At 45.2% G+C, this 16,738-nt stretch overlaps 1 protein-coding gene and 2 long non-coding RNA genes across 40 annotated transcripts in view; 2 read left to right on the forward strand and 1 right to left on the reverse strand.

Annotated features, from left to right (window-relative positions):
- Positions 1 to 16,668, forward strand: part of LOC146490186 (uncharacterized) — a 29,289-nt gene extending 12,621 nt beyond the window's left edge. For 6 of the 38 annotated variants that reach the window (XR_014872978.1, XR_014872975.1, XR_014872969.1 and 3 more), the window contains 5 exons: positions 11,369 to 11,439; positions 12,255 to 12,803; positions 13,864 to 14,045; positions 14,448 to 14,492; positions 15,431 to 15,669. This is a non-coding gene — a long non-coding RNA (uncharacterized LOC146490186). The other 32 variants (XR_014872970.1, XR_014872972.1, XR_014872961.1 and 29 more) reach the window with 30 other exon arrangements.
- On the forward strand, positions 1,781 to 3,779 carry LOC146490187 (uncharacterized). The gene has a single exon (XM_085153414.1). It carries the CDS (start codon positions 2,156 to 2,158, stop codon positions 3,719 to 3,721), a length of 1,566 nt encoding a protein of 521 aa, XP_085009540.1. The 5' UTR covers positions 1,781 to 2,155; the 3' UTR covers positions 3,722 to 3,779.
- Positions 15,025 to 16,587, reverse strand: LOC146490188 (uncharacterized). Its single transcript, XR_014872979.1, has 2 exons — positions 16,089 to 16,587; positions 15,025 to 15,306 (listed from the first exon to the last, which is right to left on the reverse strand). It is a non-coding gene; the product is annotated as an uncharacterized LOC146490188 (long non-coding RNA).
- Positions 16,669 to 16,738: the final 70 nt, after the last annotated feature.

Here is a 16,738-nt window from a genome sequence, read left to right on the forward strand (position 1 = left end):
AGTGCTGTAAATGGCTGTTCCTGTGGAATGGAGCATCATCTTGGATGATGGAGGATGTCATGGAGGAAACAGGAGACATGGAAAATGTCATGGAGTCATTGAAACAGCTGAAGGAGGAAAATAAGAAGATAAAGAGCCAAATGAAGAATTTAATGTCAAACTCAGAAGATGCTAACAAACTTGACACACCAAAATTATATACTTGGACCGCAGTATCACCTAGTGCCCCACCACATTCATACATCATGCCTGTGATGACTCTTGGTGGGGGACAAGTTCATGGTCCAGATGGACAAACTGGAGTGGTTCTTGGAGGAATAGCAGACGTTGAATATACTAGCCCACGTATAGTTCGTCCAAAAGAAGGGTCAGTGACAGTTAAATGTCAGCCCCAAAGTGGGGCAGGGAGAAAGGTAGCCTCAGCTGCAGATGAAGGCTTAACCTCGCCTGCCCGCCAACTAAGTAAAGAAAAAATGTCAGACTCAGAGGTAATAATGGAGGAACAGCCAAGTTGCAGTGGACAGACTGAACAGACTCTTAAAATGGAGGATACAATCTCAACGGAAGATGGAAGTGAACGGTCAACCTTTCAGGAGTTGCCAACACCAGCAAGAGAAGGGCAGACCCAAACCAGTAGGTCGGAGAAACCTGACACAACGGCTAAGGACAGAAACTGGAGAGGAGAAGTCTATGGCCGGATGCATGAAAATCCAAATGCATTAATGGAAGTAATAAAAACGCTAAAAGACGTCAAGAAAAAACTGACTGAAGCTAAGCCAGAGAACGAGAGTGAAGATGGTGCGACTTCATCGGAAGAGGAGAGTGATGAGGAAAGAGACAGAGTAGTTCAGTCAGACTCAAATGTAGGCAGAAATTTGAGATCGGGACGTGGAGGAAGAGGAGTGAGAAGGCCCATGTTTCAAAGTTTAAGAGGAAAACAACACGCGGTTCGCTATAAAAAAGTGTCCTTAGAGCCAGGAGCTGCTGCCCCTGGTTATAATCTCCCTTTAATAGCAGGTTCAAAAAATGAACCACTGTACCGCCCATATAAAATAAGAGATTTGGAAGCATTGGTTAAACAACTTCCACCTATAACTGAGGGAGGAGCGAGTTGGTTAAGAACATTGAGTAGATTGACCGAAGGCCAGGAACTTGCCATTGGCGATTTCCGTGCTATTGGTGGCCACTGTATGCTCGGTGGTGGGCTAGCTGATGTAGAGGCTATAGCCCATACAACTCGGTATGCAAATGATCTGCCATACCATGAAGTGCAAGGTGCCTTATCTGACGCAGTCCGTGAGAAGTACCCAACCCCTAATACTGGAGCTATACCTAAAATAAATTGGGACCCCCAACATACACCTAGGGAGTTTTTAGCAAAAGCCAAAGAGCAGTGGTTGTCAGAAACAGGTATCCATCCAGGTAATGAAGGTGAGCATCGTGCGTGGTTCCGTTCTGCGGTGCTGGCAGGGCTGCCCAACCAAGTAAAAGCTGACTTAGAGAAAAATCCAGATTTCGCTGTAGCAGACTCTGTGCAGTGGGAAAGACATGTAACACATCGGTTGCAGGAGGAACAAGATACCGCGAACAGCCAAAAAAAGAGTTGGAGGAGGCACAGGCGTCCTTGCTTAAGTTACAGTTGACAGAAGCAAGAAATAAAGTTGGAGAGAAAAAGAGAGAGGAAAAGGAGAACGCAAAGAAAATAATGATAGCTGGGCCCCGGCCTGGTCCCGCGCCTGAATGGCCAGAGGGAGACCCGAGTCTGTGCTCTGATGACAGGTGGCCCGTCAATGCACCAAGGCAGCGTCAACCCATAGGGAATTGGGGAACCGGTGGTCCGCAAAGAGGGCGTGGTGGATCAGTGAGGGGAGTGCAAAGAGCTCGTGAAACAGGGAATCCCACTAACATGCCTTGGAATGCCTGTTGGAAATGTGGAGCAGAGGGACACTGGAGTAGAGATTGTCCAGAATTTTTTCAAAGCAATCCAAGGAGAGGCTATCGACCCCAGGCACGTGGAACACAAAGAGGGAGAAATGGGTACAGGGGAGCATATCAAGCCCCGAACCCAAGTGCAGCGCCAGTCGCTCAGTACCCAGTGGCTGACTGGGGCTGGGAACAGCAGCAGTACTGAAGGAGCCCGGAGAGACCAAACAGCATGGGGATGGCAGACCCTATGCTGTCAATGACCGTGGAAGGGACAGAATTGCCCTTTCTAGTGGACACTGGAGCAACATATTCCACATTGAAAGCAACACCAGACTGTGCCACACTTTCCTATCACACAGTTAATGTGGTGGGTTTTTCCGGGGTTCCAATGACTCTGCCGTTGACCGATCCAGCCGTGACAAAGCTGGGAAAGCAGACTGTGAAACATCAATATGTGGTGTCACCTCAAGTGCCAGTGAATCTCATGGGCAGGGACCTGCTCGTGAAGCTGGGAGCTACTATCATGTGCTCTGCAGATGGACTGTCTGTTACTCTGCCAGGAGGACAGCATTTCCCGTGCCTGGGAACAAACTCAAAGACTCAGTATCTGCTTCAGAACTGTGAACAACCCAAAGCCGACATTTACTGGGGAAGGCTACTGGAGGAAGGCATTCTAAGTCAATTCCAACTGTGGAGACCCTGGATAATGAGCTTGGCAGTTTACTCCCCACCACCAGATCCATACCACGTCACTCTTTTTTATGACAGGGAAAATGATGACACCTATCGTGAACTATTCCAGTCTGATCTTGAGGGTCAGATCTGGAATGTGCAAACAAATAACATTTACATTGGGCCAGAAGGTGTAGCCGCGGCTGTAAAATTAACTGATGAACAACTGCCTTGGTATAATGTGGGAGAAAATTCGGCCCCTCACATTACATTGGCGGTCCACGAAGGTCATGGAGCATGTGATCTGGGACCAATGGTCAGGCGGGCGCTGGACGACGCCGGGTGGCAAAGCACCCAAATTCCAAATTTATGTTATGCACCAAATTCTAAAATCTATCGTATAACTTGTATGTCTAATGATGTAGTGACCCTTGAACATCAAGAAATTTCAGAAACATATGGAAGAGAGAGAGCAGATCATCCTGATGCAGTTGCTGAACTGTCAAAACTGCCTGACAGTTTGTGGTCCAAAGGGCCCACAGATGTTGGCCTGGCCACCTGTTCGCCTATCCTGTTCCACCTGAAATCAAACACACCAATCAACAGACCGCAGTATAAACATAAACCGGAAGCAGAAGAAGGAATTGCAGAAACAATTGAAGGGCTGTTAAACGCCGGAGTGTTAGAGCCATCTTACTCACATTGGAACACACCAATTCTACCGGTGGAGAAATCTGGAACAGGAAAGTATCGTATGGCACATGATTTGCGTGCCATTAATGCCATATTGCACACTAACACTGTACCTGTTCCAAACCCTTACACTGCACTATCAGATATTAAGTGTGACCAAAAGTGGTTCACTTGTATTGACCTAGCAAATGCATTCTTTTGTCTTCCACTGCATGAGTCACTCAGAGACATTTTCTCATTCACATACAGAGGCAAAAAATTCAGATACACACGTTTACCACAAGGTTTTGCACTTTCTCCTGGCATTTTCAATCAGGTGCTCAAAGAGGCCCTGTCAACATGTAATTTGCCAGATGGATGTACATTGATTCAATATGTCGATGATCTTCTCATTGCAGCCCCGTCAGCAGCGGATTGTGCGGCAGCCTAGTTCGTCGTGTTGAATAGATTGGCGGAGTGTGGCTTCAAAGTGAGTAAAGAAAAGTTGCAATTGGTTCGATCTGAGGTAACATTTTTGGGTCGGGTAATCGCACACAAATCAGTGGGTTTAATGAACACACACAGAGACCAAATTCTGACACACCCAAAACCGCGAACAGTGAGAGAAATGCTTTCTTTCCTTGGTTTGACAGGTTACAGCAGAAAGTTCATTCCTGACTATGTAGGTAAAACTGCCCCTTTAAGGGGCCTACTGAAGCAAGTTGGCGTTCGAAATCTTAAGGCTGAATTGCCTTGGACGCCTGACACTGAAATCGCGTTTATTGCATTAAAACAGGATCTGTCAAGAGCATCTGATTTGGTTACACCTAATTATGATGAGCCATTCTATTTGGATATTTCCGAAACAAACTCCGTCGTAAACGGGGTGTTGTTTCAGAAAAAAGGGGGGAGTAGGGATGTTCTCATGTATGTTAGTATAAAACTGCATCCAACAGAAGCAAGACATCCCACATGCACACAACATGCAGCAGGGGTTGCCAAAGTCATTCAGAAAACAGCACATGTAGTGAGAGGACATCCACTAAAAATACTCACTACACATAGTATAGTGGCGTACGTGAACTCACAAGCATTTAGTATGACGCCACGGGCACAACAGAAGTTGAGTAAAGTTTTGGAGGCTCCAAATTTGACATTCACACATGAAGGAATTAACATGGCAGATTTAATGGGAGCAGGGGAACCACATGACTGCGTCAAAAGAGCACAGGTTGAAGAAAAAATTAGAGAGGACCTGAAGGCGGAACCTATACCTGGAGCTGAGGATTGGTTCACAGATGGATGTTGCCACAGAGATGAAGAAGGACTAAAAACCGGCTATGCGGTGGTCTGTAGAGTAGGAAATGAGTATCAGGTCAAAGAAGCAGGAAGGATTGAGGGACAGCAGTCGGCTCAGAGAGCTGAAGTGATAGCCCTAGCTCGAGCTTTGAGGTTAGCTAAGGATATGAGAGTGAACATCTACACAGACTCAGCGTATGCATTCGGAGCAGCGCACGTGGAGCTGCCTCAATGGAAAAGAGCAGGATTCAGAACAGCAACCAACGCGCCTATTTGCCACAAGAAGGAAATGGAGGAACTGGAGGAGGCCTTGGCCGATCCAAGAGAAGTGAGTATCATAAAATGCAAAGGGCACTCACAAGGAACCAGCATGGTGGCAAAAGGAAACCAGAAAGCGGACGAAGCCGCAAAGGAGGCAGCAGGTTACAAAGGACGGAGACAAATGATACAGGTAATTGCAGAAGAGGAAGGGCCAATTAACCAAACGGAGGAGGTCAAACAGACCCAGGAGGAGGCATCCCCAGAGGAAAAGGGGGTGTGGAAAAATAAGGGAGCCTGGCAGGATGGAGGCTTGTGGAGGGGGCCAGACGGGCGTCCCGTGCTAACAGACGAAATGGCGAAACAGAAGGTGAGCGAGGCCCACGGGCTTGGACACGTCGGAATAGCACAAATGGAGAGAAATCTGTGTCACTGGTGGCACCCTAACCTCAGAGAAATGATAAGGGAGAAGGCCAAAAGGTGTCTAATCTGTGGAGCACACAATCCCAAGCCAGCGATCAAACCAGAATTGGGTAAGTTCCGGATGCCTGAGAGGCCGGGAGAGGAGATTGTCATTGATTTCACTGATATGATTGATTCAGGCCCTGGTGGTCTTCGTTATTTGTTGGTGTGTGTAGATGTACTGACCGGCTGGCCAGAGGCATGGGCGACTAAAAAGGAAGATGCGAGGACCGTGATCAAATGTTTAATCAATCATTATATTCCTCGACATGGGTTCCCTAAAAAAATTCGATCAGATAATGGAACCCACTTTAAAAATCAAGATTTGGCAAAGGTGGAAAAAATGTTGGGAGTTCAGCACAAATTTGGAACAGTGTATCATCCTCAATCCCAAGGGAAAGTAGAAAGGATGAATTTAAATTTGAAAAATAAATTAGCTAAAATCTGCGCGCAAACAGGGCTCAATTGGGTCGCGGCCCTGCCGATTGCGTTGATGACCATAAGATGTTCTGTTAATCAGTCCACAGGTTTCACGCCATACGAGCTGCTGACTGGGAGACAGTTTCCGGCACCTTGGACGGTGGGCCCGGTCGAACAGGGCACGAGAGGGAACAGGTCTCACGCAGACTATTGGAACGAGTTAAAGGCGCTTGTGTCCAGCTTCACAAAGCAGGTGGCTTGTGAAAAACCCCCAGGAGAAGGAGAGGTCCCAGACGCGAGAGTAGTGTGGCTGAAGGTCATCAAACGCAAGTGGAAGGAACCTCGTTGGACTGGTCCATACGAGGTGTTTGCCCGGACGGCGAAAGCGGTTCAACTGAAAGGGAAAGGCGACAACTGGTACCACTGGTCGCAGTGTGCACCGGCACACGACAGCTGGGTGGAAAAAATTGCAACTCCACCCAACACAGGTGAAAAACAGAGGCAGAATAAACCCTCACACCTGTGCAACGGGCCGACCGGTAGTCTATCTGGGAGGCCGAAGAACGAAGACCAGCTTAGGAGGAAGTCACCGCGACAGCAAAAGGGAGCGGTATCAAATTGAAGATTTCACATAAAGGCTTTGATAAGAAGAGTTTTGAACTTGTATGTAAAAAAAAAAAGAAAAAAAAAAAAGACAAAAATAACAAAAAACAAGTCATACATGATACAATGCCATTACAACAATCAGAAACCTGTGATGAGAGAGAAGATACAAAAATTAACAAAATGTTACTTCGTTTGATGTTAATTATGTTATTAATCACCGCTATATGTTTTTTGGTTTATTTGTTGCAGACCGGCCCACGCAGACTGTCTGAGCACGGAGGTCATTCCAGCCCAGCCCCACTCGATATACCACTCAGTGAACTCAAGTCGCGGGCGAGAATGAAGCGCGAAATCTCTGGTAAAACGGATGAGTGTCTCAGCACTTATGGTGGTTTAGAATTAGATTATGTTAACGGCTCCACAACTTCTTTTACGTTTGATTTGTGTGATGTTTTTAACTGTAAGGGCGCGAGCGGCAATTGGAGAGGATACAATGTATGGATCTGCTGGGATTACTCAGTGAGTACACACTGCGAAAGGGGAAATCGGCCTTATGACGGGTGGTGTAGGAATTGGAATCAGGTAAAGGGTTATACTGGGGAAAATTGGGAACCGTCAGAATTAGGACCAGGACATGAGCTTAAACTTCAAAGGGATTACAGTCCATTTAAAAATCTGTTAACTTTGTCATTGGGGAATTGGCAGCGGGAAAAACCTGTATATTTAGTTGTGGGTGTGGAAACTGAAGGAACTGATCGAAAAAGGTTAATTAAAGTTAATTTCTTAGGAAAACATAACATAGTACAGTCAGTTAGAAAAGAAACAGCAACATACGTGACTTTCAATTCAATCAACTCGGTTACTTCTTTTACAGGCCAAAAAGGAAGCGGGTCGTCGGAGGCGGTGCCAGAGGAGCAGGAACCAAACGGTAGACGGGTCCTGTCGGTGGACTACAGCACATTAAAACCTAGAGATTTGATTGAACGCGCCACCGGGTTCAGTGACAGCAACATCTGGCTGGACTGGATGGCTCAAAATGCGAGAGAACAAAAATTGTCTAATTGTGTAGCTTGTGCTTCCGCTAGACCGCGTTTGTTCACAGAGCCGGCGCCACTGCATCCAGAGGATCAGTGGGGCTATAATTGCATGTTGCGAATGACGAGAGAAGTGGTGAATAGTGGGAATTGCACTGTTTTGTCCAGTTTATTTCCCCCTATCCACAAATACACCCAAGTAGGACCGTTTATGCCTAGAAAGGATAATTATACGTGTTTTAAGTTCTCCACCGATAAAGTAAAGTATAATTTGGGAGAAATTGATCCCAGTTGGTGTTCTGTTACACACCTGGGGAGGACCACAAATAATGTAAGTGATGCGACTACATTGATTGGAACCTGGGCCAGAAGCGGGCTGTATTATTATTGCGGCCATAAGACTCTTTTGGTTCGTGTTCCTCTGGGAAGCGTGGGGACGTGCGCGATGGTGAGACTAGGAGCGCCACTTATGCTAATTGGAAATCAGGTAAAAGCGACCCCACAGCGCAACACACGCACATTGGCAGCCAGACGAAAGAGACACATTTTGCTAAAAACACAAATTGATGGAACACATGTTTATGACCCTAGAATGAATTCACCAACCTGGATCGACTCCATTGGAGTGCCCAGGGGGGTTCCAAGTGAATATAAACTTGCTGACCAAATAGCAGCCGGTTTTGAAAATCTTCCAATAATCTCTGCTTTCTTTCCAGTGACCCCAAACAAGAACGTAGATAGGATTAATTATGTTCATTATAATGTGCTGAGACTCTCTAACCTGACCAGAGACGGGATGGAGGGGTTAGCGGAGCAGGTGGGTCCCACCTCATTAATGGGTGTGCAAAATAGGATGGCCCTTGATATGCTATTAGCAGAAAAAGGGGGCGTTTGTGCCATGTTTGGAGATCAGTGCTGCACCTTCATTCCAAACAACACCGCTCCGGACGGCTCAGTGACTCGGGCTCTTGAGGGCTTAAAGAGCCTGTCTGAAACGATGCATGATCACTCAGGAGTTGACAATCCGCTGGAGGGCTGGATGGACTCGGTGTTCGGACGGTGGAAAGGGCTTGTGCTTTCGGTCATGCTTACTTTGTCTATTTTGGTGGGTATTTTTGTTATTTGTGGGTGTTGTTTTATTCCTTGTGCCAGAGCATTGTTGGAGAAAGTGATCACAAGGGCAGTGGACCCTGGAGTTGTGACTCCGATGTCCATGATGCCACTGATGCACGTAGAACAGGCTGTGTAAATCAAGAATTGATATAACATTTGGTGTTGTGACCTCTGGATTCTCCTAGAGGTCAACAGAGGGAATTGTCGGGTGAAAAGGGGTGTTTTATTTCATTTTTAGCAGAATCATCATCATTATATCAGAATCATTTAATAACCATTGCATTAAACATTGATTGAAGTTATTGACATTACATTTAACCTTTGAATTACAGTGATTGTTATAACCTGGTGTTAATCTTTTATTTACAGGTGTCAGAATAATTATATGATCTCTCTTTGCAGGTGTAAACATGATCACCTTACACATATGGCAGTTTGTTGCTTATTATAGAGTTGTGCCCGAGTTAATAAAGGTCAAAAACTTCAGTCAGCGCTATGACTGGCTGATCCATGGTGTGAGATGACTTTGGGCCCAGGAGGTTGCACGCGCTTACATAACACTGATATTATGTGATTCTTTGTGATTTTTATTCAGTTATATCTTTTTAACTAAACTTTGCTTTGTTTATTTGTCTCTTTTGATTCTATGTTGATGTACTTTTTTAACATGTTCAAAATAAAGATTCAATCAATCAATTTATTAAGTTTTTAAGTAATGGTAGTTCATTAAACCAACATGCATTTAATATTGTATCCCTGACTCAGCGTATTATATACAGGTGAACTTGATCATTTGGAAAACCTTGCAGCTGTAATGTTGTGTCTCCGTAGGGGACAGTCCGCTCCAAGGAGAGGCACTGGAGCCAGTGTCTGTCCTCGAGACGAAGAGAATGTTTTTCTTGATGTGTCTAAAGTTGTCAATATTGACTGTATTGTACTATCTGTACGCATGAGGGGGCGTTCTAATACCCTGATTTCTATAAAACAATGAGTGTGTGGAGTTTGTATTGAGATCTGATGCTGTCTGATGTATGGTGTCCATCTCCCACGCGTGTGTTCATTAAATCATCGTTTGACTTGACCCGGCCGGACCAGTGTGGTTATTTTGGGTTTTCCTCCTGTATCCCTCCTCAATATTTGAATCCGTAACATGAGCAGTGAGTCAGGGTTAGGGTTAGGTTTAGGGTTATGGTTATGGATAGGATTAGGGTTAGGGTTAGGGTTATGGATAGGGTTAGGGTTTATGGTTTATGGGTTAGGGTTAGGGTTATGGATATGGTTAGGGTTTATGGTTTATGGTTTAGGGTTAGGGTTAGGGTTTAGGGTTATGGATAGGGTTAGGGTTAGGGTTAGGGTTATGGATAGGGTTAGGGTTTATGGTTTATGGTTTAGGGTTAGGGTTAGGGATGAATTGGACAAAAATCATCCAAAACAAACTTTTTATTAGTGTCGACTGTTTGAGTGGTGAGCAGTGAGTCTTTCCTCCGTAGGACAGTTGCTTAGAGTTGTAACTATACGCAGGAGGAAGCTGCCATCTTTGCCACACCACGGCCTGTTGTGCTTCTGGCTGAAGCCTTATTCACCACACCAGGGACAGTATTTCCTGTGAGGCAAGCTTTGCCACAATCATTGCCTGTGCTGCTGACTTAGGTTAGGGTTAGGGTTAGGGTTTAGGGTAATGGATAAGGTTAGGGTTAGGGTTAGGGTTACGGATAGGATTAGGGTTAGAGTTATGGGTAGGGTTAGGGTTTATGGTTTATGGTTTAGGGTTAGGGTTAGGGTTTAGGGTAATGGATAGGGTTAGGGTTAGGGTTATGGATAGGGTTAGGGTTAGTGTTAGGGTTAGGGTTAGGGTTATGGATAGGGTTAGGGTTTATGGTTTATGGTTTAGGTTTAGGGTTAGGGTTAGGGTTAGGGATGAATTGGACAAAAATCATCCAAAACAAACTTTTTATTAGTGTCGACTGTTTGAGTGGTGAGCAGTGAGTCTTTCCTCCGTAGGACAGTTGCTTAGAGTTGTAACTATACACAGGAGGAAGCTGCCATCTTTGCCACACCACAGCCTGTTGTGCTTCTGGCTGAAGGGTTAGGGTTAGGGTTAGGGTTAGGGTTATGGATAGGGTTAAGGTTTATGGTTTATGGTTTAGGGTTAGGGTTAGGGTTTAGGGTAATGGATAGGGTTAGGGTTAGGGTTAGGGTTATGGATAGGTCTAGGGTTAGGGTTAGGGTTATGGATAGGGTTAGGGTTTATGGTTTATGGTTTAGGGTTAGGGTTAGGGTTATGGATGAATTGGACAAAAATCATCCAAAATAAACTTTATATTAGTGTCGACTGTTTGAGTGGTGAGCAGTGAGTCAGGGTTAGGGTTATGGATAGGGTTAGGGTTAGGGTTAGGGTTATGGATAGGGTTAGGGTTTATGGTTTATGGTTTAGGGTTAGGGTTAGGGATGAATTGGACAAAAATCATCCAAAACAAACTTTTTATTATTGTCGACTGTTTGATTGGTGAGCAGTGAGTCTTTCCTCCATAGGACAGTTGCTTAGAGTTGTAACTATACGCAGGAGGAAGCTGCCATCTTTGCCACACCACAGCCTGTTGTGCTTCTGGCTGAAGCCTTATTCACCACACCAGGGCCAGTATTTCCTGTGAGGCAAGCTTTGCCACAATCATTGCCTGTGCTGCTGACTTAGGGTTAGGGTTAGGGTTTAGGGTAATGGATAGGGTTAGGGTTAGGGTTAGGGTTATGGATAGGGTTAGGGTTAGGGTTAGGGTTAGAGTTATGGATAGGGTTAGGGTTTATGGTTTATGGTTTAGGTTTAGGGTTAGGGTTAGGGATGAATTGGACAAAAATCATCCAAAACAAGCTTTTTATTACTGTCGACTGTTTGAGTGGTGAGCAGTGAGTCAGGGTTAGGGTTAGGGTTAGGGTTATGGATAGGGTTAGGGTTAGGGTTAGGGTTAGGGTTATGGATAGGGTTAGTGTTTATGGTTTATGGTTTATGGTTTAGGGTTAGGGTTAGGGATAGGGTTATGGATAGGGTTAGGGTTTATGGTTTATGGTTTAGGGTTAGGGTTAGGGTTTAGGGTAATGGATAGGGTTAGGGTTAGGGTTAGGGTTATGGATAGGGTTAGAGTTAGGGTTAGGGTTAGGGGTTAGGGTTAGGGTTAGGGTTAGGGGTTAGGGTTATAGATAGGGTTAGGGTTTATGGTTTATGGTTTAGGGTTAGGGTTAGGGTTTAGGGTAATGGATAGGGTTAGGGTTAGGGTTAGGGTTATGGATAGGGCTAGGGTTAGGGTTAGGGTTAGGGTTATGGATAGGGTTAGGGTTTATGGTTTATGGTTTAGGGTTAGGGTTAGGGTTAGGGATGAATTGGACAAAAATCATCCAAAACAAACTTTTTATTAGTGTCGACTGTTTGAGTGGTGAGCAGTGAGTCAGGGTTAGGGTTAGGTTTAGGGTTATGGTTATGGATAGGATTAGGGTTAGGGTTAGGGTTATGGATAGGGTTAGGGTTTATGGTTTATGGGTTAGGGTTAGGGTTATGGATATGGTTAGGGTTTATGGTTTATGGTTTAGGGTTAGGGTTAGGGTTTAGGGTTATGGATAGGGTTAGGGTTAGGGTTAGGGTTATGGATAGGGTTAGGGTTAGGGTTAGGGTTATGGATAGGGTTAGGGTTTATGGTTTATGGTTAGGGTTAGGGTTAGGGTTAGGGTAGGGTTAGGGTTAGGGGTTAGGGTTAGGGTTAGGGGGTTAGGGTTAGGGGGGTTAGGGTTAGGGTTAGGGGTTAGGGGGTTAGGGGGTTAGGGTTAGGGTTAGGGTAGGGTTAGGGTTAGGATTAGGGTTAGGGTTAGGGTTAGGGTTATGGATAGGGTTAGGGTTTATGGTTTATGGTTTAGGGTTAGGGTTAGGGTTAGGGATGAATTGGACAAAAATCATCCAAAACAAACTTTTTATCATTGTCGACTGTTTGAGTGGTGAGCAGTGAGTCTTTCCTCCGTAGGACAGTTGCTTAGAGTTGTAACTATACGCAGGAGGAAGCTGACATCTTTGCCACACCACAGCCTGTTGTGCTTCTGGCTGAAGCCTTATTCACCACACCAGGGCCAGTATTTCCTGTGAGGCAAGCTTTGCCACCATCATTGCCTGTGCTGCTGACTTAGGGTTAGGGTTAGGGTTAGGGTTTAGGGTAATGGATAGGGTTAGGGTTAGGGTTAGGGTTATGGATAGGGTTAGGGTTAGGGTTATGGATAGGGTTAGGGTTTATGGGTTAGGGTTAGGGTTAGGGTTAGGGTTATGGATAGGGTTAGGGTTAGGGTTAGGGTTATGGATAGGGTTAGGTTTTATGGTTTATGGTTTAGGGTTAGGGTTAGGGTTAGGGATGAATTGGACAAAAATCATCCAAAACAAACTTTTTATTAGTGTCGACTGTTTGAGTGGTGAGCAGTGAGTCAGGGTTAGGGATAGGGTTAGGGTTAGGGTTATGGATAGGGTTAGGGTTAGGGTTAGGGTTATGGATAGGGTTAGGGTTTATGGTTTATTTTTTAGGGTTAGGGTTAGGGTTAGGGATGAATTGGACAAAAATCATCCAAAACAAACTTTTTATTATTGTCGACTGTTTGAGTGGTGAGCAGTGAGTCTTTCCTCCGTAGGACAGTTGCTTAGAGTTGAAACTATACGCAGGAGGAAGCTGCCATCTTTGCCACACCACAGCCTGTTGTGCTTCTGGCTGAAGCCTTATTCACCACACCAGGGCCAGTATTTCCTGTGAGGCAAGCTTTGCCACAATCATTGCCTGTGCTGCTGACTTAGGGTTAGGGTTAGGGTTTAGGGTAATGGATAGGGTTAGGGTTAGGGTTGGGGTTATGGATAGGGTTAGGGTTAGGGTTATGGATAGGGTTAGGGTTTATGGTTTATGGTTTAGGGTTAGGGTTAGGGTTAGGGATGAATTGGACAAAAATCATCCAAAACAAACTTTTTATTAGTGTCGACTGTTTGAGTTGTGAGCAGTGAGTCTTTCCTCCGTAGGACAGTTGCTTAGAGTTGTAACTATACGCAGGAGGAAGCTGACATCTTTGCCACACCACAGCCTGTTGTGCTTCTGGCTGAAGCCTTATTCACCACACCAGGGCCAGTATTTCCTGTGAGGCAAGCTTTGCCACCATCATTGCCTGTGCTGCTTACTTAGGGTTAGGGTTAGGGTTAGGGTTTAGGGTAATGGATAGGGTTAGGGTTAGGGTTAGGGTTATGGATAGGGTTAGGGTTAGGGTTATGGATAGGGTTAGGGTTTATGGTTTATGGGTTAGGGTTAGGGTTAGGGTTAGGGTTATGGATAGGGTTAGGGTTTATGGTTTATGGTTTAGGGTTAGGGTTAGGGTTTAGGGTAATGGATAGGGTTAGGGTTAGGGTTAGGGTTAGGGTTATGGATAGGGTTAGGGTTAGGGTTAGGGTTAGGGTTATGGATAGGGTTAGGGTTTATGGTTTATGGTTTAGGGATAGGGTTAGGGTTAGGGATGAATTGGACAAAAATCATCCAAAACAAACTTTTTATTAGTGTCGACTGTTTGAGTGGTGAGCAGTGAGTCTTTCCTCCATAGGACAGTTGCTTAGAGTTGTAACTATACGCAGGAGGAAGCTGCCATCTTTGGGTTAGGGTTAGGGTTAGGGTTAGGGATGAATTGGACAAAAATCATCCAAAACAAACTTTTTATCATTGTCGACTGTTTGAGTGGTGAGCAGTGAGTCTTTCCTCCGTAGGACAGTTGCTTAGAGTTGTAACTATACGCAGGAGGAAGCTGACATCTTTGCCACACCACAGCCTGTTGTGCTTCTGGCTGAAGCCTTATTCACCACACCAGGGCCAGTATTTCCTGTGAGGCAAGCTTTGCCACCATCATTGCCTGTGCTGCTGACTTAGGGTTAGGGTTAGGGTTAGGGTTTAGGGTAATGGATAGGGTTAGGGTTAGGGTTAGGGTTATGGGTAGGGTTAGGGTTAGGGTTATGGATAGGGTTAGGGTTTATGGGTTAGGGTTAGGGTTAGGGTTAGGGTTATGGATAGGGTTAGGGTTAGGGTTAGGGTTATGGATAGGGTTAGGTTTTATGGTTTATGGTTTAGGGTTAGGGTTAGGGTTAGGGATGAATTGGACAAAAATCATCCAAAACAAACTTTTTATTAGTGTCGACTGTTTGAGTGGTGAGCAGTGAGTCAGGGTTAGGGATAGGGTTAGGGTTAGGGTTATGGATAGGGTTATGGATAGGGTTAGGGTTTATGGTTTATTTTTTAGTGTTAGGGTTAGGGTTAGGGATGAATTGGACAAAAATCATCCAAAACAAACTTTTTATTATTGTCGACTGTTTGAGTGGTGAGCAGTGAGTCTTTCCTCCGTAGGACAGTTGCTTAGAGTTGAAACTATACGCAGGAGGAAGCTGCCATCTTTGCCACACCACAGCCTGTTGTGCTTCTGGCTGAAGCCTTATTCACCACACCAGGGCCAGTATTTCCTGTGAGGCAAGCTTTGCCACAATCATTGCCTGTGCTGCTGACTTAGGGTTAGGGTTAGGGTTTAGGGTAATGGATAGGGTTAGGGTTAGGGTTAGGGTTAGGGTTATGGATAGGGTTAGGGTTAGGGTTATGGATAGGGTTAGGGTTTATGGTTTATGGTTTAGGGTTAGGGTTAGGGTTAGGGATGAATTGGCCAAAAATCATCCAAAACAAACTTTTTATTAGTGTCGACTGTTTGAGTGGTGAGCAGTGAGTCTTTCCTCCGTAGGACAGTTGCTTAGAGTTGTAACTATACGCAGGAGGAAGCTGACATCTTTGCCACACCACAGCCTGTTGTGCTTCTGGCTGAAGCCTTATTCACCACACCAGGGCCAGTATTTCCTGTGAGGCAAGCTTTGCCACCATCATTGCCTGTGCTGCTTACTTAGGGTTAGGGTTAGGGTTAGGGTTTAGGGTAATGGATAGGGTTAGGGTTAGGGTTAGGGTTATGGATAGGGTTAGGGTTAGGGTTATGGATAGGGTTAGGGTTTATGGTTTATGGGTTAGGGTTAGGGTTAGGGTTAGGGTTATGGATAGGGTTAGGGTTTATGGTTTATGGTTTAGGGTTAGGGTTAGGGTTTAGGGTAATGGATAGGGTTAGGGTTAGGGTTAGGGTTATGGATAGGGTTAGGGTTAGGGTTATGGATAGGGTTAGGGTTTATGGTTTATGGTTTAGGGATAGGGTTAGGGTTAGGGATGAATTGGACAAAAATCATCCAAAACAAACTTTTTATTAGTGTCGACTGTTTGAGTGGTGAGCAGTGAGTCTTTCCTCCGTAGGACAGTTGCTTAGAGTTGTAACTATACGCAGGAGGAAGCTGCCATCTTTGGGTTAGGGTTAGGGTTAGGGTTAGGGATGAATTGGACAAAAATCATCCAAAACAAACTATTTATTATTGTCGACTGTTTGAGTGGTGAGCAGTGAGTCTTTCCTCCGTAGGACAGTTGCTTAGAGTTGTAACTATATGCAGGAGGAAGCTGACATCTTTGCCACACCACAGCCTGTTGTGCTTCTGGCTGAAGCCTTATTCACCACACCAGGGCCAGTATTTCCTGTGAGGCAAGCTTTGCCACAATCATTGACTGTGCTGCTGACTTAGGGTTAGGGTTAGGGTTTAGGGTAATGGATAGGGTTAGGGTTAGGGTTAGGGTTATGGATAGGGTTAGGGTTAGGGTTAGGGTTATGGATAGGGTTAGGGTTTATGGTTTATGGTTTAGGGTTAGGGTTAGGGTTTAGGGTAATGGATAGGGTTAGGGTTAGGGTTAGGGTTATGGATAGGGTTAGGGTTAGGGTTAGGGGGTTAAGGTTAGGGTTAGGGGGTTAGGGTTATGGATAGGGTTAGGGTTTATGGTTTATGGTTTATGGTTTAGGGTTAGGGTTAGGGTTAGGGTTTAGGGTAATGGATAAGGTTAGGGTTAGGGTTAGGGTTATGGATAGGGCTAGGGTTAGGGTTAGGGTTAGGGTTATGGATAGGGTTAGGGTTTATGGTTTATGGTTTAGGGTTAGGGTTAGGGTTAGGGATGAATTGGACAAAAATCATCCAAAACAAACTTTTTATTAGTGTCGACTGAGTGGTGAGCAGTGAGTCAGGGTTAGGGTTAGGGTTAGGGTTATGGATAGGGTTAGGGTTAGGGTTAGGGTTATGGATAGGGTTAGGGTTTATGGTTTATGGTTTATGGTTTAGGGTTAGGGTTAGGGTTAGGGATGAATTGGACAAAAATCATCCAAAACAA

Source organism: Neolamprologus multifasciatus, unplaced genomic scaffold, assembly GCF_963576455.1.
Source record: "Neolamprologus multifasciatus unplaced genomic scaffold, fNeoMul1.2 scaffold_62, whole genome shotgun sequence".
In the NCBI taxonomy this organism is placed as follows: domain Eukaryota; kingdom Metazoa; phylum Chordata; class Actinopteri; order Cichliformes; family Cichlidae; genus Neolamprologus; species Neolamprologus multifasciatus.